General features: G+C 38.9%; 1 protein-coding gene across 1 annotated transcript in view; it reads left to right on the top strand.

Moving 5' to 3' along the window:
* The window catches only part of CUBN (cubilin), a 142,219-nt gene extending 120,808 nt beyond the window's left edge, over positions 1-21,411 (top strand). The window contains exons 57-67 of the mRNA XM_063413067.1: positions 693-893; positions 3,107-3,236; positions 4,134-4,351; positions 14,388-14,593; positions 15,462-15,624; positions 16,062-16,270; positions 16,911-17,058; positions 17,176-17,357; positions 18,488-18,653; positions 20,467-20,702; positions 21,094-21,411. Of these exons, the coding sequence (XP_063269137.1) occupies positions 693-893; positions 3,107-3,236; positions 4,134-4,351; positions 14,388-14,593; positions 15,462-15,624; positions 16,062-16,270; positions 16,911-17,058; positions 17,176-17,357; positions 18,488-18,653; positions 20,467-20,702; positions 21,094-21,201 (1,967 nt within the window). The 3' untranslated portion in view covers positions 21,202-21,411. The remainder of the gene's footprint in view (positions 1-692; positions 894-3,106; positions 3,237-4,133; positions 4,352-14,387; positions 14,594-15,461; positions 15,625-16,061; positions 16,271-16,910; positions 17,059-17,175; positions 17,358-18,487; positions 18,654-20,466; positions 20,703-21,093) is intronic.
* Positions 21,412-21,723: the final 312 nt, after the last annotated feature.

The raw sequence follows: 21,723 nt of genomic DNA, 5'->3' as shown, positions 1-21,723 counted from the left end.
TCAACTCCCCATTTCTGCATTCCCTTTTTTTCCCACTCAGTCTAATATCTGCACTGATTTTCCCCCAAAAACAGATTGCTTTAGATAATAACTGCAAGATCAAATTTCCTTTTGACTTTTCCTTGAGCTAAGCTGAAGAGCCTGAGTTTAGGTACTCCAAAGTTTGAAGAAAATCAGGAAGAAATAAGTCAGCTCTGAAACTTGCTACTGTATGGACTACTTTTTGATTTTTCAAAATGGTTTTAAATTCTCTGCACTGAGTGCTGAATTCTGCATTAGGGGAAAGAAATTCCAGGTAGCTAGTTGCCTGTAACACAGAGTGCACTGCTTTTATCTGCAGAGGACAGCCATGCTTTTGTTGGGTCTCCTTATCCATTCATAGACGGCTTTCACTCAGCTGTGAACTCTGACAAGTTCAAGGGGCCTGGAGCCTTTTCCAGATCATAGGATGTGTTGAATGAGAAGAATCTGATGTCTTACATACAAGGTCTCTTGCCTTTTTCTGCCACAGTTTTACTGCATGTTTAAAATTGACATTTGCTTCCTCCGCAAGCAAATGAAATCCTGAGATCCCTGGAATGGAAAGTAATATAAAATTTAATTCTTCTCCTGGATTAGGTCTATATAGTTGTTCCTCAGTAAATCACATGTAAAATATGCTGCTAACACTTCCACGCTCTATGTCCATGCAGCCCCAGCACTTCTGAGCAGAATTTGCCTTTATGATGGAGTGAGCATCTTCAGGGGGAAGAGCGCAGCCGCGCAGCCGCTCATCACTCTCTGTGGCAATGAGCTCCCTGCCCCAGTCAGCGTCTTTGGACCGATGCTGCTCAACTTCTACACTGACTCCCACATTGTGGGCTTTGGGTTCCAGGCCAGATACAGAGCAATTGGTGAGTATACACTGCTCTGTATTTTAGACAGTAGAAATATTCTGCATAACGGTTCTGTGTAGGAAAGCTGTACATCATTTTGGAAATACCTTACATGGGTGTAGATGGTACATTTTCCCTCTGCATTTCCTCAAAATAGTTCTCAGGACCAGGACATGGCACTGTTTGGTGTGTATTAACACACTGAATTATGTGTTATCTCACAATTCTCATTTCTAGACTTTCCATGGCACCAAGTCAGAAACTGAAACATTTTCCCTTTCCTGTAGAAAAGAAATGCAACCATTTTTGGCAGGTTTTGGTTGGTTGGTTGGTGTTTGCATTGTCTAAGGAGAAATGTCACTAGTTTATTTAGTTGAGTTAATTTTAAAGATTTTATCACTTATAGGAAAATGATCTAATTCTCAGTTATACTAAAATTACATTATACAATATGGGAAACAGAACAGGTAAATTTACACAGTTATATGCCTCCATTTGATGACCCTCTTTCAGTGCCAGAAATTAATAAAACTTGGGACATAGATTTATTTTTATTTTTCATAACTATTTTCACCAAAACTCTTTGTCATTCACAAGAGATCTCTTAAGTTTTAAAGAAGAAATGTGAATGCAAAAGAGGAATTTCAATCTGAATTTAGAATTTACATATGCACAAATATAAATATCCCAGAAGACTTATTTTATTTGCAAAACCAATTTTAATATTTTCTAGGTTTAACTGGTAGAGACCACTTTTATGTTCAAAAGCATAATTTTCTAACTGCAAAGAAAAGTGTGAATTTAACTTTGGCATTTCCATTAATGCATTCTTCATGTTCAAAGCCACAGTATAAAAGCATAAGGCTAAATTCTTTATGTAAAATGAATGGTCTCATACAGATAAGACAGAGGGACTGGCACTGAGAAATGACAGTGTGCAGTTACTCATGGAAAAGACCTTCATAACTCACTCAAGTCAGTTGCTGCTATCTGACTTGTGACTTCTGACATTTGAGAGGGATAATTGGAGCTTTATTAGCTTGTTGTTGTATACAAAGCAGATTCTGCCAATTAACATTCCTCTTCCCCCTAGCTGCATTGTTTGCTGCAAAAAAATGAAAAAGGCTCCCCCCTCCTAGTGTAGAATAATGCTGATTCTTTATCTTCCTGACTCCTATCCTTTATCTGCCAGTTCTCCAGGCTGCCAGCCTGAGTTGTCAGGGGCTCTACATCGAGCAGCACCGTGTATGGGACTGTCTTTGTTAAGTTGGTGGCCTGGGCAATGGCATCTTCTTTAAAACATGAAAAACTGTGTGTGACTCTGAGCTTATCAACAGGATGCAGGGAGACTCAGGGAAAGTTTTTTTTCTTTTTCCTAAGTTTAAGATTATAAAATGAAGGCTGAAGCTAACAATGGAGATTAGAGTTTTTGTTCCTTGAAGTGCTGAAGCTGAGAACAAATATTAACCGTATCCTGGCCTCATTTGCATCCATGGTGAAAACCCTGAGAAGCCAAGCAGTGCCTTGAGTTTAGAGCTGCAGAGTTAACTTGCTTTTCAGCCAGAAAACAAATATTCAGTCCTCCAGCTCAGCCACCCCACGCTGCTGGTGAGTCCCAGCACAGGGTGAAGAGGGGAACAGGATTAATGATACCTGGAGACTTCTCTATGCATTTCTGTGCAGAACAAATGCTAAAGCAATGCCCCTGCCCTGAGAGGGTATTGACAGATTATGAACATATATTTATTCCTGAAATGTCAGAGATGAGGGCCATGAGAGCAGTTGTGGCTAAGAGGTTTCCATGGGGCCAGGATCTGGATGAAGGAATGTCTTTGCCCGCATATCAGCCAGGTTTCTCTTGGCAAGCTAGAATGAGTGCAGAGCTATTCTCACTCATGCTGCTGCATGAGGCCCCCATCCCACCCTGCTGCTCCCTGGACCTACTGCAGGACATTTGAAATCAGTCTCAGTCTCTTCCTGCACAGTGCCAGTGCCATTTGGTATGGATTTGTAACAACCTGTTTGTGCAATGCTGATTAATCTTCCACTGCTGAGCACAGCCTGACAGACATCTCACATTTAACAGTTCTAGGCATGACAATGGAGACTGCTCCAAACTTTTCAAGGGTCTTTCTTTCCTTGTAGGTGGGTAAACACTTGAAAGAAGTATGAGAATTGGGACTAAACTAGTGTTCAGCCACTAATCACTCTTTTTTCTCTTTCCTCTGCAGCTTGTGGTGGCATTTTCAATGGCTCTAATGGTGTTATCAGCAGTCCAGCCCATTCAGTTCTTGACTATCACAACAACATGAACTGCTCATACTACATCACAGTTGGAAATGACAAAGTAGTGGCCCTGAAGTATGTAATCCAAATTCAGTTTATCATGAAGGGAACAGGGAGGTCTCTGATTCCAGTTAAAGCAGAAATTATTGACAGTATTTTCTATGACTATCCTTTTCCAAGGTCAAAGCTAAATTAAAATAAGAAACTGTTACTGAAGTCACTTTTGTCAGCCTCAGGCTCCCTTCCATCTTTCTTTTTAACTTGTTATGTAAAAAAATCACAATTTTAGGTTCCCACTTTGGTTATTGACAAATATAAGATATTGTAAAAATGCAGCTCATGCTTTTTAGTTAAATTCTGTCAGCCTTTGAGAAGTTTATACAAGAAAAAAAATAATTCTTTTAGAAGGGTAGCAATCACTTTATAGCCAAAGTAATAATCTCCACCAAAAAATAGTGTATTTCTGAGCACATGCTGTCTTGCCTAAGAGAAAGATACTATTACCACAGAATCTTGCCACTGAGAAATTAAAAGCTGATCCGTTCTTCAATCATATGATTGTGAATTAGGAGAATATTTCGTAGCTAAGAGGAAGACTCACTGGCCCGCACTCTGCCCCGGCGTTTTATAGGGCACTCATGTGCCCAAGGAAATTGCAGCTTGAGCAATTTCAGAAGTGAGAGAGGGTGTGTTTGCACAGAGACCTACTGCTTCATAGAAGCTGAGGTGTGCTGACAGCTTGCCTTGCAAGAGGCCCAGTGGATGAGGGTCCCAACTTCTTTGAGGCTTGTTGGCTGAAAGGTTTTGCCTTGCATTTAATAGTTGCTTGGTTTATTCCTGAAGAGACACGTTTTGCCTGTATATGGCTTTGGCTAATGCTAGTACTTGGACCTTTCCTCAAGCACTAAAACACAAGTAACACAGGAAAAGTACTGAAAATATAATACTTAATGATCCAATTGTGTTTTACAGATTCAACAGCTTCCAGCTTGAAATATCTCCCTCCTGCTACAAAGATTATGTGGCAGTGTATGATGGCTCAGATACTCATGCTCCTCTCCTTGGAAAATTCTGTGGCTCAGAATTGCCCCCAAATATTAAGAGCTCCAGTAATAATTTGTTCCTGGTGTTTAGCACTGACTTCTATGGAGCAGACAGGGGATGGAAAGCATCCTTCAGAGAGACCTTAGGTAAGTGTATTATCAGACTCCTGATCTGCTGGTAAGTAATTTCTTTTGGTGAGGAGCAGTTGTGACCTCCTTCTCTAGGAGTGCATGAAGCAGAAGCATGTTTCTGAAAATTGAGTGTACTAAGGTTTAAGATACTGGGCTTATGGGATCCCTGCATCCCAGTCTGGTTCCGAACAGATCCCCTTCATTCTGTGCTACCCTTTCCCTGCCTCTCTGAAAGTACAGGTATTTCTTGGGTGACTGAAGGCTTAGCAGCACCCAAAGGCCTCTCTTTTGGAGGAAATACAGCAACACCTGAGAATTCCTATTCTTCTGTAGTCAAAGGTTGTTGGTGTACTAACCTATCAATCCTTTCAATCTATGCTCAATTTCCATTTCCTTCAGTTTCCCTCACACGTTCTAATGAACTGAGGTGTTGGGGTCAGATGAGATTGTGGTTCCACACCAAGCACCACTGTCCTGATTTCTACTGATTTGTGAGATCATTCTGATTAGCTGGCCATAACATAGATGGGATCACATCAAGAAGGCACTGGATGCCTTTTGTTTTGATGGATGCAAGAATAAGGGGCAGAGCTTGATTATCACCTTAAAAAACAGTTTTAAACAGTTTAAATTCAGTACTCTACTTTTAAGATCAAGGTGTAAAAGGAGATTTTTATTTTCTTATCTGAATTGTTTAGGGATGGTAAGCAACAAATTATAATTATTACATGCAAAATTGATTTTGTGTCATCTCTACCACTTTCCTGTATAATTAACTCCATGTTTTTTGTGGTCCAGAAAGAAGTAATTGTCTGGTTTTCGAAGCTGGCGCTTAGACAGATCAGAATGAAAGGCCTTTGTGGCAGAAGAAACATAGTCTTCTGCTGAGTCATTGAACCCCCTCCCTACTCCTAGCCAGTGACTTTCTCATTTGATAGGCTGAGAAAGTATTTACAGATAAAGAAAATAACTGGTTCTACAGGCTTTGCCAAGAAAAATATTCCCACAGAACCTCATAATTATTACTATTATTAACTCTTCCTTTGCTTCACTCAAAGTAATTGCTACAAAAATGCTTAAGACCCTGTGAATAGTCTTTAAGTCTAGTGAATGATATTCCAGGTAACTTAATGTTGCTTCACATGTTGCTGTCTTTAAACCCTAAAGTATCATTTGTTATAGATCTCCTTGCAGCCTGAGTTCATATTTCCAGGGTGAGATCATCAGGAACTCCCCAAGCTCTTCCTCTTCCTGTCGGCATTTAATCAATGTTTTTAGCCACTGACTTTAGATTTATTTGTACAACTAGCCAGATATTCTTCTTAAGCACAGAACAGAACACAAGCCAAGCTCTTCAAGTCAGTACCATGCCTGATAATTTCCTGGAGTCAGAAGCCTTTTATGAATAAACTTCGATATCTCTCAGATGTTTTGGAGGGACATTTCTGGAAGCTTCCAAGGAAAAAGAGGTTAAGATGTTGCATGGGTTACTCATGAGTTGGAGGTTATTCAAGATGCCCAGGGAGGGGTATGGATTGTGTGACAAAGAGCCTGTGGTGGTGAGCTGCTTAATGGTAGGTCTTCTCTCTTCCCTGTGGGAAGCAAGCCACAGGGACTGAACCACACAGCCATTAGCAAGGGTCTTGGCAGTCCCATGATAGTACAGAATAGCCAAAAAGTAGAAAAGCATATTATAAAAGGAAAACATGAGTCACATCCTATAAATGTTTCCAGTTTGGCTTGCCTAAAAAACAGAGCCAGGAAAATCTGTGACACATCTTTGTATTATGAGGTCTGAGATTATGCTTCAAATAAAAGAGAATCAAACCATGAAGATCTAAAAGCCAGTTATTTTACATGGTGCTTTAGAGAAGCTCCTTCATGTCTGTTAAAAGATAAAATGCATGTGGTTTTGTAAGAGTACAAATGCAATCAGATGACAATTCATAATGATAAATCTCTCGAATAAGGAAGATGGTATCTGTAGAGAAACAAGAAGCCTCATTCTCTGTTGGATGACAATGAGCACATTATTCTCTAGTTGCCCCAGGGAAACACAACAGGATAACGTAATTATTGCTCTCTGTTTCATGTTGTGAGTGACCCTGATTATGTATTGGAAAGAAACAAACAGAAACAGTATGTTGTTTCTGTTTGTAGTAAATGAAACTATTTCCTTTCCCCACAAGCTCTTCCAATTTCTTTCCTGATCAAGCTATTTCAGGAATACTGCCAAAATCTAGGATTATCCAGGCACTCACAGAGTTAAACTCTGAAATTTCTGTAGAAACCTTCCCTGATTTTATCAAAACAATTCGTTTCCATCACTGATCCTGCCCCCAACAGAACATTCAAGGTCTCCCCCCACTAGACAGAAAAAGGACACTAAAAGAAAGTATGAAATAGTGTTTGGCCATTTAGCAACGTCATCTTTTTTGTCAAATATCTTTTCTTTCCCTGTGCTTCTCCATACACTGTGCAATAAAAGGTGCATGTTTCACAGGCAGCATTCTTTGTCATAACTCTGCAAGCTGGTGTGTTTGAGGCAGGGGAACATGCGGCTTTTGTGATGTGGTTCAGAGGATTTATCTTCTCACTACTTCTGCTGCTAAGTTGGGGCACTAATCAGCCTCATTTTTGGAATCACTTGGACATACTCTGAGGCAGACTTGGAGAGCTGGGCTGACTGGAAGATGCCAGCCTGCTCCAAGTGTTAGATTTGTAGAAAGACAGACTCACCTTAGTTACCACTGACCTTTTTCTGCCTTTCTTTTCAGTCTGTAAAGTGAGAATTACAACTCTTTTGCACAGTGAGTATGTGCTCTTCTAGGCAATCAATAAAAGGATGAGAAGATAGAAATCAATATCTGCTTAAGGGATTTGGTTACATGAGATGTCTCTGTAAAGGAAGGAAAGCTAAGATCTCTCCCCAAAGAATAAGATATGCGTGCACAGAGCTTGTGACTTGGCTAAAGGCCTCCTGATTATCTCTTCAGCTCTAAGGGAAGATCTGAGTGTTTTAGCTGACCCTGGCTGGCAGGGACAGAGCCTGAACATACCTCTGCCATTCCTGCTGTAATAGCACAAATAGCACTTTGGTGACAAATTGAGCTTCTGCCTATTCCCATTCAGTAATGGGGTGAACCCTCTTACCTGAATTTGTGATCCCCTGAGGCATATGATACAAAAGCTAAGAAGATATATTGATTAGGGGTTTTTTTCATGTTTTAAAGAGTCAGAAATCCCTGTTGGAAGATGTAACTGTGACCTTATTAACAGGAAATCATTTCTCATTGAAAGCTCTCTGCTCATGTACATAGCTCCATTATCTCAGTAATGTTCTATACCATCAGAGTAGGATCAAGGGGACTTCTGAAATGCAGGTTTGCTCACTGAAGCTTTCTAAGAAATTCACAGGAATATACAAGAAGCAAAGTGTTGCACATGGTTAGATAAGTGAGTTGAGTTAGAAGGTTCTTCCTGAACTTTATTCACACAATACAGGTAGAACTGCAACAGTTGGGACAGTGGAGAAGGTGGGGTGGAGGTGGGGAGGAAGATTGCCTGCTTTTTCTCTACTGCCCTAAATTCTGCTTGAATTCAAGCTGTGACCAGCTTTTCCCCCTCCCTTTTTTATACTATCTTTTGTGAGCATGCAGAAGAAGTCCAAGTTTATGCATTGTGAAAGATGAGCATTGTGTACTGGATTAATACCATGGTCCCTTCTTTGCATTATTTTGGGGCTTATGAGCTCATGGGCCACAATTCTACTGCACAAGGCACTGCACAGGCAGAATAAAGCAACAGTTCCAAGTCACAAAAAGATTATGATTTAAACACAAGATGAAGAAAACCCAATGGATATATACAGGCAAGAAGAATAGGTCAGCCACAATGAGAAGACTAGTGTTGCTGGCTCTAGGGCACGAGAAATGTCTCCTAAACCTTTGGCAATCATTAGGCTGTTGGAATGTTAATTCCCCATTCTCTGCATTGTCCTCAGTTTGCTCAGTTTTCCCCTCAAGGATTTCTCCATTCTTTTTATACAAATCATCATTTCTATGGAATATTAATCATTTTACATGAGAAAAATAATCATAAGCAAGTAAAATTTAGAAGAAAAATAGCTGGAAAAATTAATCTTCCCTGATATACCAGAAAAGTGCATTAATAGGTAATTTACATAAATAATCTAGTTTGCATATAATACAAATAGCAAAAAGACCTTCACACATTATAATCTACATGCTTTTCTTCTTGATAAGATGATCTGTAACTTGTCTGATAAATCACCCAGAGGTATCTGCCTTCTCTTATTCTGTTTGCTGTATATTGAATTACTAAAAGCCTGTAACTTTTTTGAATTACTAAAAACCTGTCACTTTACAGGTTTACTGTTATGCTCTCCCCTATCGAAATTACAGTCTACTTTTTAAAAATATTGATCCAGTATAATTTTCATAGTATTTTTATGCTGTTTTATTGTATCAACTACAACAAAAATTCCTCATTTCATTCTAAGTCATGTTCTGTCCTGTAAACTCAAACTATGGCTTACTTCATGTTCCATTTCTAGGTGCACTTTTTCAGCAGTGTTCAGCATGCACAGTTGTTACAGAGTCTTTTTGGGTTGTTCAGAATTGCTGAAAAAGCCCCCCACAATTCTGAATGAGCAATATAAGGTGCAAAATATTGGTTTGGATATTCTGTAGCATAGGCCAGGGGTAGGTGTCTTTTTGTGAGTCATATTTAAATTCTCTTGCCACCAGAAATAGTTCACTGCACTGATTTATGTAATTAATGTTGGTACCTGCTGTAGGTGGCACCAGGTACCTGCACTGAAAACAGCAGTTATGACCTGATATGTGGAAAGCATATAACATTCAGCACAGCTGAGTCCTGCAAATTTTTCTTCCTGCACCAAAAAATAATAGAAGGATGTGTCCTTGACTGTGGCCTGTGAATGTTGTATTTTCTCATGCCTTTGGAAAAGCAGCGGTGGCTTGCAGAGATTTCCTATTAGGACTGGTTTCCAGGGGTGTATCTCAAGGCATCCAACCTGACCTTGGAACCTGGTCCTGCAGAGGCTCTAGCTGAGAGGCAAATTGTCTGAATGTCACCAATCTTCTGGCAGAAATTTCTTTGGGGTTTCAGTTCACAGAATTTTTGCCCAATTTATAACCCATTAGTATTACACGTTTCATTACACTGTCATGGATAACTTATGATTAGTTTTATGTATTAAAATAAGTGAATAAATTGTGGCTAATAATATCTTTTCTTGATCTTATTATAGTCTAGGAAAATAAGAACATCCGTGACAAGATCAGAATATATGATCATAAGTCACAATTCCCAGACTGTTTCTAAATGTATTTTGGGGCTCCAATATAAAAATATCCATCAGCTTGAAATCTCACTAAATTTAGAAAGCATTTGCAGTGTTGAAATATATCTCTTTAGTGTCTTTGAAAAGAATACAACTGTTGAGCTAAGGGATAGTCTACAAATGCTTCTCAGAAATGTCAATTAATTAATCACAAGGCCACAGAATGGGTGAGGTTGGAAAGGACCACAGTGGGTCATCTGCTCCAATCTCCCTACTCAAGCAGGGTCATCCTAGAGCACATTGCATAAGATTGCATCCAAACAGTGCTTGAATATCTTCAGTGAAAGACTTCTTCCAAATCACAATAAAAAGAAAGGGCTTGCATGCTCAAATTGGACAGATAAGAAGAAAAGCAGACATAAAAATAAGAAATTTCCATCTGATCTGAAAAATTGAGGTGAAAACTTATTTTCAGACACAGTAGTTAGATACCTTTGTAGTAACTAAATGGTTAAAAGCTGATGGGATATTCAGATTAATGGCACTTCACAAAACTGTGGGTGAAGTCTGCTGGCATGAATTGTCTTAGCCTGACAGAAGTCAACTTCTTTAGCTGAAAATCTGTCCTCTGGTGCATATAAAAAAGAGATGAGGAGACATTTCCCATTTGCAAGAGAGATCTGCAAAGGCTTAAGTAGCTATGGTGCCAAATATGAACACTAATTTAGAATTAGTAAGTATTGGAATTAGACAAGACTGCATGTCAGCCTCTGATCTCCCAGACAGGCATCAAGGAGATGGATAGGACAGTACATAGATCATCATGGTTTTGCAGGCTTGGCACAGAGCATGTCTGAACTGTTACATTTGGTATCAGTCCAAAGAACCTTAAGGATACAAATTTCATCTGACTGCATTTGTGAAATCCGGCTAAAGCAGGATACTGGGGCTTTACAGTCCTAAATGTCACTGCTAGTACCATTGCACAGCCATCCAACCAGTCAAAAATTTTTCTGCATAAAGGCTAGCTAAGGACTCTAAGGGTCTTGTGCTTTCAGAGGTCTCATGAAGTGTTGCAGGCTTTGTGTACAGGGCCTGCAGCCACACAAAATCACGATGTTGGTGCAATGACTGCCAAACACAGGAATAGCCCAGCTTGAGAAGGCTCACCAGCCTTCAGCATCAGCCAAGGGACAAAAGAGAAGAGTATAATTCCTCACTCCAGGCTTGTCCTTCTGAGCCTTACAGTTTGAAGCCATGATCCAGACATGGTGTGAGCTAATGGTTATAGCCACAGTAAGTCCAGTCACTACTATACACTAGAAAAAAGACCCATCAAGAAAGAAGAATTAGTCTTAATTGAATTAATCTTTGCTTATACTCATCTTTACTTCAGATCAGAGAGAAGACTAGAGTTCCCAGGGATGCTTCTAGGTGAAACCAAAAGAGGTCTTGGAGGGAATTTCATTACTGTCAAGCAGAACTAGACAATTTCTTTAACTTTGCAGCCTTCTAGTAGCTGTTTAGGGTGCTCATTTGTAAAAGAAGGGAAAGACAGAAAAATCGCTTTGTTGTCTTTTGAAATGTCAATGGTGTAGTTGATTCTGATAGATTTCAAACTATTCCGTAGGTTACCCTTTCATTGCACCCATACCTGTAAAAATGAACCTTACCCCTGGCTGTACTTCAAAGGCAGGAAGCTTCAAAGATTTATCTTCATCTTCATTCCATGTCTAGAGGGTATACCTCTTAACAGAGAAAATGTGCCTGGTCTCTGCCGTAATGATTTTTATTTGCCATAGGGAACCTTCAATTCCTTCTTTTCTGAATGGTCCTTGAGCCTTTTAGTTTCACTAATGCTTCCCACCAAAAGCAATTAGAGATGACAGTGTGTGCCCTAGTTCTGATAATTTGCATTTTCTGGCAAGCTGTTTATGAGAACAATATTGCCATCTGATTTATGAGGACCTTATGATTTTCATTTCAAATAAGAAAGCAAAGACTGAAAAAAGACGGTCAGCCATGTCATTGGTCCATCTGCTGACATACAAATTGTACTATAAGATACATTTCTCATTCTCTTAATCAAGTTTAGCTTTTCATATCTAAGAGTCTATTCAACAAATTAACAGACTTCTCAGTCCCAGATTTTGCCTGGATTTTAGTTACATTTGCTTTTGGCTGTGTTAGCCAGTGATGAATATCTTTCCATGAAAAATCCTCTGCAGGCTGGATGGATACTCTTTGGCCTTCTGTTCAGAAGTGGTGCTGATTTTTAAAGCAATGTGTTCTGTCCTGGCTAAAATGCAGTGAGGTAGTGTTTCTCTTAGTTCCCTCCTGTTAAGCAGTTGGCTCTTCATTTACTTGTGGGTGTTCCCTTCATCTACACAGTTTCACTATTGTGTAACTTCTAGTGCCTGCAATAAAATGTTATGTTGATCAGCACTGAAAAGCACCAAGATAGATGGATTTTTCAACAAGGACTTCTCTTTATTCGGCTTGATGTAGGATTACTTGATAACTGGTCAGCCTCCAGTTTAGCTGTTATTTATAAAGTACTGTCCCGTAAGCATCTGACTCTATATCAGCTGAGCAGGCCAGGCATTGTGAAACCTCATCTTTATTAACTATAAATCACATTTTCAGTTATTTTTATCTCCCTTTAGATGATATTGCTGGCTAGCTGGACTTAATTTTCTGATAAGGAGAATTTGCCCAGCTTCTCTCTCTGTCAAGTCCTTTTCATATGCTGTACACACAGAGCTTACCCACATGTGTGTTTTTTGTCATCAGAGCTGTCTTTATAGCTGCACAGTTAGAAGTGAATTTCCCCACTGCAAATGTCCACCCATTTAATATTCAAAAAAAGGATGACCCTGCAGCACTGAGAGCCTTCTTGTTGCATGGGTCTGTGGCAATTCCCTGACTCATGTTGCCATGGTCTGACTGGTATCTCTGCAATTTTACCCTTGAAAAAGGGGAGGGGTGTCTGACCCATATATCAGTCCAGATGCAATATTGCTGGGCTGGATGGTCAGACTATGATCTTTGACTGACGTTTATATGGCTAATGTTATGCTGAAATGCTTGCAGGTGACAGCCCCAATAAGATTGTCTCGGGGGAACAGAATAAATCACACAGGAGGGTGAACACAGAGAAAAATATAGGGAAACTGCACACTTAGGGCCCAAGCACCCTCCTGTCTGACATTTTCCTCCTTCCTAGACTATTTGTGAGAATGTAATTTATTGCTCACATTTCCCCTGCTGTTGTTCTCGCCTTCTGCAGTGGCAATGGAATGAATGCTAACACTTTTCCAAGTGTCTGACTTCATTAAATGCCCACAAAACTGGACTATACTCTATTAATTCCTGGCCTTTTCACTTTGTAATAAGTTTCTTCTGTTCATTTTTAACTATAGAAAAATCTGAAAGCTAGTGTTATTAGGATTTTGGTTTTAAGCAAGCTGCTTTACAGGGTGGGGTTTTTCTGGCTTTTGTGGGTAGAGCAGGAGGACTTTCAGCCTTAGTCACTCTGCTTTAACCACTGCAGTCTCGCAAGCCCCGGGTTACTGATGCAATCCTGATGCTTGGATGCTGATTTCTCATCAGCATGATCTTTTGTAACACTGTAGCTCAAGTAAGGCATAGTTAATATGTCTGGAAATGTATCAGTGTGTCAAGGTTAAGTCACTGAATGTGCCAGACAGGCATATTTTACACACACAGATGAAATTCTGAAACTCTGGTTGTGTTGCTTAGCTGTAGCTTTATTTGTTATTGACTGTTCATAAATGAATTTGCTGCAGGAAACAACAGGATTGCAGTTACTCCTCTGCTCTGTCCAGTTTACAAAAGATTTTTCCTCAGACCCCAAAGCAAGAGTAAAACAATATTTTATTTAAATTCTGGAGTTAAAGAAGTGTCTAGGAGACCTCATAGAGACTGAGGCAGGAAATAAATGAATTGATGATCACATAAATTTAAAAAAAAAAGCCCCTGTCAGGTAATCTGTGGGTTTTGCTTGTTTGGAATTCAATGTGATAAATAACTGCTTTTCCCCAAAGGTAATTTCTTTCAATGTGACTGACTTAATTGGGTTCAAATTTTCACAGTAAATAAGTCAAGGACTTAGCCCTGTCTGTGGGAACCAAATGAAAAGTGGCCAGCATTTCAGAGGGTCTGTAAGTTCCCACCAAGCAAAACACTTCCAGAAGTAAGTCCCTTTTAGCTAGATTGGTGAATACGGTGTCAGGCTGCCAAATTCAATCCCTCTAGGATGCAGCTGTATTGCCAAAATAAGAAACTTGATTTTATATCACATTTTCAAAACCAACAGCTCAGTGCCCCCTACTGACTAAATATTCTCAGCGGCCAGCAAGGATCTCGTTCAAAGGCACTCAGACCAATGCTTCTCTGTTTCATTGCTGCCCTCTGACTTCTTACAGTCCCTTTAAAAACTTCCATTGATACATTTTCAAAGTAAATATTGTTTTTATATTCAACAAAAGACATGAGCCTTTCTTAATTCACTCTATGAAATCTAATTGTGATTCATGTCTCTCTTTATGTTGAAAGCCTTTTAATCTCTCAGATAGTACTTGCAAGACAGGACAGTAAAATGCTGTAGCACAGATAAAAAGCTTCTGGCTTAAAATTAAAGAGCTGAATATTAAATAAATGCCAGGAATTGCTGTTAAAAAGCTTCTGCTTCTTCAACAGGACCTCAGAATGGCTGTGGTGGTTACTTGTCAGCTTCATCATCTACCTTTGGCCCTCCAGTCTCCAATGTGACCAGAAGATACGAGAAAAATCTGGACTGTGTATGGATCATAACTGCACCTGTAAACAAACAGATCAACCTCACCTTCACTTCATTCGAGCTTGAAGCACAGTCTGCTCGGATGTGCAGATTTGATTATGTCAAAGTAAGACAGCTGAGTATTCTAACAAGAAAATATCTGTGAGATATAATCCATTGTCTTCTTCATGAGGCTAACTTAATTAATAGAAAATTATTTTAGGAAGAAATTAAATTCCTTATTATAATTAAATTTTTTTATTGGGTTAGATTACTACTCCAGATGTCATTCTGCCTTTCTGGAAACCAGTGAGAGTTTTAACATTACACACACTCCTGGTCTTAGACTGCTCCTTTAATGAGTATTTATTTCACAGAATAGAAACAAAACAAAACTCAGACATCTGTAAAGTAAAACTTCAGGGTAAACTTGCAGAATAATTATCACACACAATTGCTTGAAAGGACTAGAATTAATAAAATTTTTCATATTTTTTTTAAATCAAAAGTCTTAGTCTTCTACAGTGCTCAACTATAGAAGCTATTTTCTTGGACATGAGCATACAAAACATCAGACAGCAGAATGCTGCTAAACAAACTCCACCAAGGAATGTTATGTTGAACATCTAAAATACTCAGTGAAACAAGGAATTCATTCTACATTTTGATGAATAAAGTCAATCTTCTCACTGAAAAGCACTTTGAGTTTACATATAATAAAGAAATGAGAGTGCCAAATTAAAATGCAATCATTTTTTGATAGATTTGCTGAGACAGGACCAGAATGTTCCATAATGAGATTTACCCTGTCCAACAGACTTAGTTAATATAGCAGTGAATAATTATGGTAATCAAGAACATCCTGTTAAAGCACAAGAGAACACATTGGACTTTCAAATAAATGAAACTGTAATGGAAGGAGGGGTCATTTTATTTCTCTTTATTTGTTTGTTGTGCCTAAACTATTAGTGGTTTATATATTTTGCTTCTTTCAGATCTATGATGGAGATAACGAAAATGCCAATTTAGCTGGCACATTCTGTGGATCTACAGTGCCAGCCCCTTTTCTTTCTACCCGTAATTTCTTGAGAGTGAAATTTGTCACAGACAATTATGTGGAAAGGGCTGGTTTCAAGGTCACCTACACCATAGTAGATCGTAAGTGTACATATATATGCATGCATATATATTATTACTCTTTTATAGAAATTCATATTTAAATAATAACTTAAAATTTGTTCTAGACATAAGCCTCAGGGAGGGGCAAAGACAGTCAGTAGCACAGCATCTTTAGGCAAGCTAAAAGCACCTTGACCCCAGCACAATTCTCTTTGGCCTTAGCTGGTTGGGAGGAGATTGTCAGTCTGGGATTACAAAACAGAAATGCTCACAGATTGTTAATAGGGAACATTTCTTTGAGTTGTATGACATATATTGATTCCACTAACATGTATTTTGCGTTATGTTTTCCTTCTGGAGACTCAAAGGCAAATATGAAAGTATACCATCCAAAACTCAACTCCATTTGAGTTTTGCTCAAAAAATAGTTTTACCCAGTTTTCTCTCTATGATGCATTTGTTACTGTTTTACACAGGCCTGTGTGGAGGAATCTATAATGCAACTTCTACATCCGTGACTGCAACATCTCCTAATTTTCCAAATGAATATCCACCATTTACTCACTGCACTTGGGTCATTGACGCCCCTCCGCAACAGCAAGTCAGGGTGGTGGTAGAGACCTTCCACCTGCATTCCAGCCAGGACTGCTCTCAGAACTACCTGGAGCTCCAGGATTCACCAACAGTAAGACATTTACAGGGGATACCATTCCCCATTCCCATTCAGCTCCCTTCATTCTTTGGAAAGAAAGAAGAAACCTACTATTTGGTAGTACATTCATTGATGATCCTCTGTGAGGGGCACATCCAAAGGCTTACTCACCGTGCCCTGATTAACATGTGGTAACCATACACAGACCTCACAGAACCACTCTGTGCACACATGGAGTTAGACCTGGGCAAGTGTTACACAGTTTTTCTCATCTGAACCAAGTATCAGTGCTGCTAAACTCAACACACAGGAAATACTGTCATACAGCAAGTTTTTATTGTGCTTCCTCCCATCCAAGCACCATAATAAAAATGAATACTCATGCCAGGAATAGTGTTAAAAAACACCAGAAGAACCCCCCAATATTTATGTCCCTCATATTCTAAACCTTCCTTCATCTTTTCTCATTTTGGCATGAGAATACCTCTTACATTCTATTTGTTTCTAATAATAATTCGACATGAAATGTTGAGATATTATTAAGTGATTTCTAGGAGAACTTTAAAATGCAATTTCATAATTGGTATAGAAAGCGTTGATTCATTTACCTTAAGTTCAGTATATAAAAAATTGAATTATATTATTAAGTAACTTGTGATGTATTAAATTGCAGCAGAGCCAAGGCTCAGTCCATAGGTTCTGTGGCACTGAAACTTTTCCAGTCCCTGAATTTTACTCTTACGATCGCACTGCCATTGTGACTTTCAAGTCAGATGAATATATGATTAACAATGGAGTCAGATTTTCCTATCAAGCTACAGGTAAGCTTGAAGAAATGTCCCAAAAAATCTATCTACTGTTCTCTTTCTTTGTTTCATACACTGAAATGTAATACAGAGATCTGAAATCCTTACATGTTTCTGGTTTTCTGTCTCAAGGTTGCAGCAGAGAGTATAATCAGACATTTGGTTACCTGAAGAGCCCTGGCTGGCCTGGTCATCACCCCAATAACATGGATTGTTCTATCATTCTTCGAGCTCCCCCAAATCACACAATATCTCTCTTTTTCCACGCTTTCCATTTGGAAGACAGCACCCAGTGTTCACATGATTTCCTAGAGGTATTATGAAAGTATACATATTTTGTGAGCCTATGTAAAAATCTGCTAAATTCAAAGGATATTAGTATGTTTGTATCAAGTTTGGAATAAGTCTGAGTGGAACTGACTGAATTAGGGACTAATTTATTGCCAAAGTTTTATGGTGAAACGTACAAAGATGTTAAAGTAAGAGGTTAAATGATACACCCTAGTAAGTCCTAACCCACTGAATAAATAGTTTCATTATCAGCCAACTTATCCTTACCTAGCTGTTGTTGAGGTTACTCAATCAACAGAGTAATCTGGAATAGTTTGTATTTGATACTAACATCCATGCATGAACAGAAAGGCATAAATCTGAGTGGTTTTATTACAGTGGTAGATTCCAACTGCTTGAGGTTTTTCTCAAAAAAGATTTTTTTCCTAAAAAAGCAATTAAAACAAAACCCAAACAAAATAAAATAGAAATCAACAAAACAGAAACCAACAAACTTAGTGACAACTGTAAGACACTTAAAAAGTACTTTGTGTCAATGAAAAATGTATCTTCCTCCTACAAAATCCTCACTCTTGCAGGTTTCCCCATTCACTGGTCAGATGACAAAAATCAGATGTCTATGGCAGAATCATTATTTAGCTCCACTTTCATATCCTCTTTACTGTCTTAAGAAATGACCAGCATTATTGGAGTGCAGAAAAAAAATCAGATTAAATCTGAGCTATGTAATATGATCCGTGTCTTAATGTGACCGGGGAAAACAGCGGTCTGCAGGCTAAAGAATTAATCTTTTCATCTGGAATATTAACATTTCTTATGAAAAGCAAAACACGGGCTTGAATTGCATAAGAACATCTTAGCTATTAGTCAAGTAATTTTTTTCAGTCAGGATAGACACACTATAACATTTAGCTGCCTGTTTCTGATGATATGTGTTCTGTGCAATTACTTATAAAACTCAGACCAGTTAATGGTCTCTTTTTCCTTCTACACAAGAATATGTGGTAGGAAAAATAGCAGTATTAAAAGGACAGCTGTAGTATGCATGCAAGTTACTACCTAGTTTGTGCTGCATTTGTATCCGTGAATAATTGTGCTGCTGAATAACTGCATAAGAATTTAATGTTGACAGCATTTTTTGTGTTCCCTAAAGGTCAGAAATGGGAGTGATGTGCAATCACCACTACTTGGCAGGTTCTGTGGAAACACTGTGCCCAGTCCCATCTTCCCCCAAAACCATGTTGTCTACCTTCGTTTCAAGAGTGATTTTTCAAGGGCTTATGATGGATATGAAATTACTTGGACTTCATCGTCAAGTGGTAAGGCTGTAGCTACAAAATAATGCTACATAGAAGGCAAATGCAGCAATGTGGAATTCAGCTCTTTTAGATCCTTTCTCATCACCACTTTAGATCTTCCCTAGCACCCACAGTGCACCATATTCTGTCACCAGATAGAGGTAGTTGTTCCTCAAGACCACTGGGGCAAGATTCGTTTTACAAGGTGGAAGAAATTCCCTCTCCTAAAGGTAGCTTGAGAAACCTCAGATGATGTAGTCCACTTAAGATGAAGATCCTTCTTTCAGTGAAACATTGGAAAATATCAGGAACATCTACCTTGGGATCCACAGAGTGGTGGTGCTGGTGGTGACTCAGCTTGCTCCAGTAGTCCAGTTGTGATATGCCTGAGGAGCTAGACACAACACAGCTAAGCCTGAAGAAGTTGCCCCAAGAAAATAAACTATCTCTAATGCTCTGTAATGACTATATCATGGATACATTCCTGAATGGCTTATGAAATGGCAGTCAGAACAGCTGGGTAATAATTTCTTCATGACACTGAGTTACTAGAGGTAGGAAGGTTCATGGCCAGATGAGAAGTACTTTAGAATAACTGTACAGTACTGAGTGACCCAGTGATGGAAAGGCAGAGAAAGCTCAGTGTAGGAAAGTGTCAATAAAGAGTGTGGTCAAAAAAAAAAAAAGACAATCCTAACTTTACTTACAAAAATACAGGCACTGAAGTGACTTTTAGTAGTCAACAACAAGATCTTAGGGGTAAAATTGTTTCATGAAAACAAAACTTCACTAAGAACCAAATAGACAGGCATAATGATAGAAATTGTTGGGAAAGGAAGAGAGAAGAACTAGACATCCACTGTATAAATCCATAGTTCACACACAAGTTGAATGATGTGCACAGTTCTGGTCTCTTCCTCTTCTAAAAAATCAGGATTATCAAAGGGCTCAGCATTAAAAGGGCTTCTGTATGAGGTATGCTGAGACTTTTTAATCTGCTTAAGAAACTACTTGAAGTCTATAAAATTGAGTGATATTGGATGATAAATAGTGATCAACTCTTCTTTGACTCTTCCCACAGAAGAACTAGCAATGATCATATAAAGCCAGGAGCTTGTAGGTTCAGAACAAACTAGACAAAACCAGTTCTTGACACAGTATGCAGTTAAACTATGGAGCTTCTTCCCATAGCATGCTAAAAATTTACATGGATTCAAAGGCTACCCACACAAGTTCATCTCATAAACATTATTAAATAGAAAGGTGCTCTGGAAACTGTAAGCTGAAAATTCTGGGAGACTGTGAGGGTAATCTGGGCCATGACCTGCACATTTTACTCCATAAAGTTGCATTTTTCCTAGATCATCTGCTTCTGCCCACTGTTAAAGATTGAATTTTGGTATAAATAGACTTTGATTTACTTAATATGCCTAATTTTTCTGAGTTGTTCTCTATACTTTTCTATCCCATGAGGATTCACTACTTTTCATGCCAGAGAACAGCCACAGCAAATTAATCTCCAGTTGAGTAGCTGGGAACTGAACTGACTGAGGCACAGACTTAAAACTGCAGTTCTTGTTTCAAAGAATTTGGGAAGGGCGGTGGGTATTGGCTTTTAATGTTCAGTGATGGTCTAACGACCTTTGCATATTCTTAGGTTGCTGAAGCTAGAACCTCAGTTTTATCTCTTATTAGTGTTCTTAGCCACATTAGCTGTCCCAGCTCACAGTCTCTCTGGTTTTCAGCGCTACTGCTGATTCTGTACAATGTACCACATCATGTCTTCTCTTGTGAAACTAAGCCTTCTAGGCCAACTAACAGTGTCTGTTTCCAGGATGTGGCGGAACGTTATACGGCACCACTGGCTCATTTGCCAGTCCCAGCTACCCCGCGACCTACCACAACAACACTGACTGCGAGTGGGCCATTACCGCGCCCCAGGGACGGATCATCACGCTGAACTTTGATTTCATCAGCATCGACGACCCAGGGGACTGCAGCAGCAACTACCTGATCCTCTACAACGGGCCAGATGCCAGCCATCCCCCCGCCGGGCCCTACTGCGGAACGGTGCGTACTGCCTTCCCTCTGTGACCCCACACGTGATTAAAAAGAGTTTTTACTGTTTCATCTACAAGAACATTTCCCTAATTCTGGCATGAATTCCACACAGATGAGTGGAAGTGAAGGCATAAGGTGTGTGTGGCACCTTAGAAGCCTTCCAATTCAGACTATAGAGTGACATCTAGTGGAAGGCAAACAAGTTTGCTCTGTACTTGTATTAGTGTTCCAAATATTTGCAATATCCTGATAGAGAAATGCAGCAACAGTAACTAGAACAGACCTGAGATCACTGTCAATCTATGATCCAATTTTGCCTCAGTTTGGACTCTCTGACTGTCTCTTCCAAAGGATCTCGTTGTTCTATAAAGCTTTTAATTTTTCTTGTCTTTCATTTCAGGACACAAACATCGCTCCATTTACTGCTACATCTCATCAAGTCTATATAAAATTTCATGCTGAATATGTGACTTTACCATCAGGATTCCACTTAAGCTGGACAAGCTAAAACACTGCTATGAGAAATATATTTCCATTCCTTGCTATACTGAAAAGACTTCAGATGATAAAGCAGGTTTGAAGTCCAGTGATAACTGCACTGAAATAAGGCCTTTTAAAAGTTAATGTAAATGTAGCCGTTATGAATTTGGAATTATGTAAAAAAAAAATTATCTCCCATTGTGCTGAAAATAAACTATTACCTACCCAAAGGGGAAAAGGAGGTTTTGCTACATGTTTTTTTATATTCTTCTACGTAATTTCAAAATTGTACAATTAATGCTATAAAAATTTAATTACCCAGGATAAAAATTATACATTAAGTTGATGAGAGAACCTAACACATGAAGCCATCTTTAATTTGTTCCCTAGAGTTATGTGGTTCTGCTCCAAGCATTTCTGAAAACATCAGCTTAAGTATTATTCAAATTACCTAAAATCATAAATTGCTAAAAGATGGTTCCTGTCCTATAACCACTTACACAGATAACTAAAGAACTTTCAGTAATAGTGTGTACGGGGTATAAGAACC

Source organism: Prinia subflava, chromosome 1, assembly GCF_021018805.1.
Source record: "Prinia subflava isolate CZ2003 ecotype Zambia chromosome 1, Cam_Psub_1.2, whole genome shotgun sequence".
NCBI lineage: Eukaryota > Metazoa > Chordata > Aves > Passeriformes > Cisticolidae > Prinia > Prinia subflava.
The sequence above is the reverse complement of the archived record's forward strand: the minus strand, read 5'-3'. Positions and strand labels throughout refer to the sequence as shown.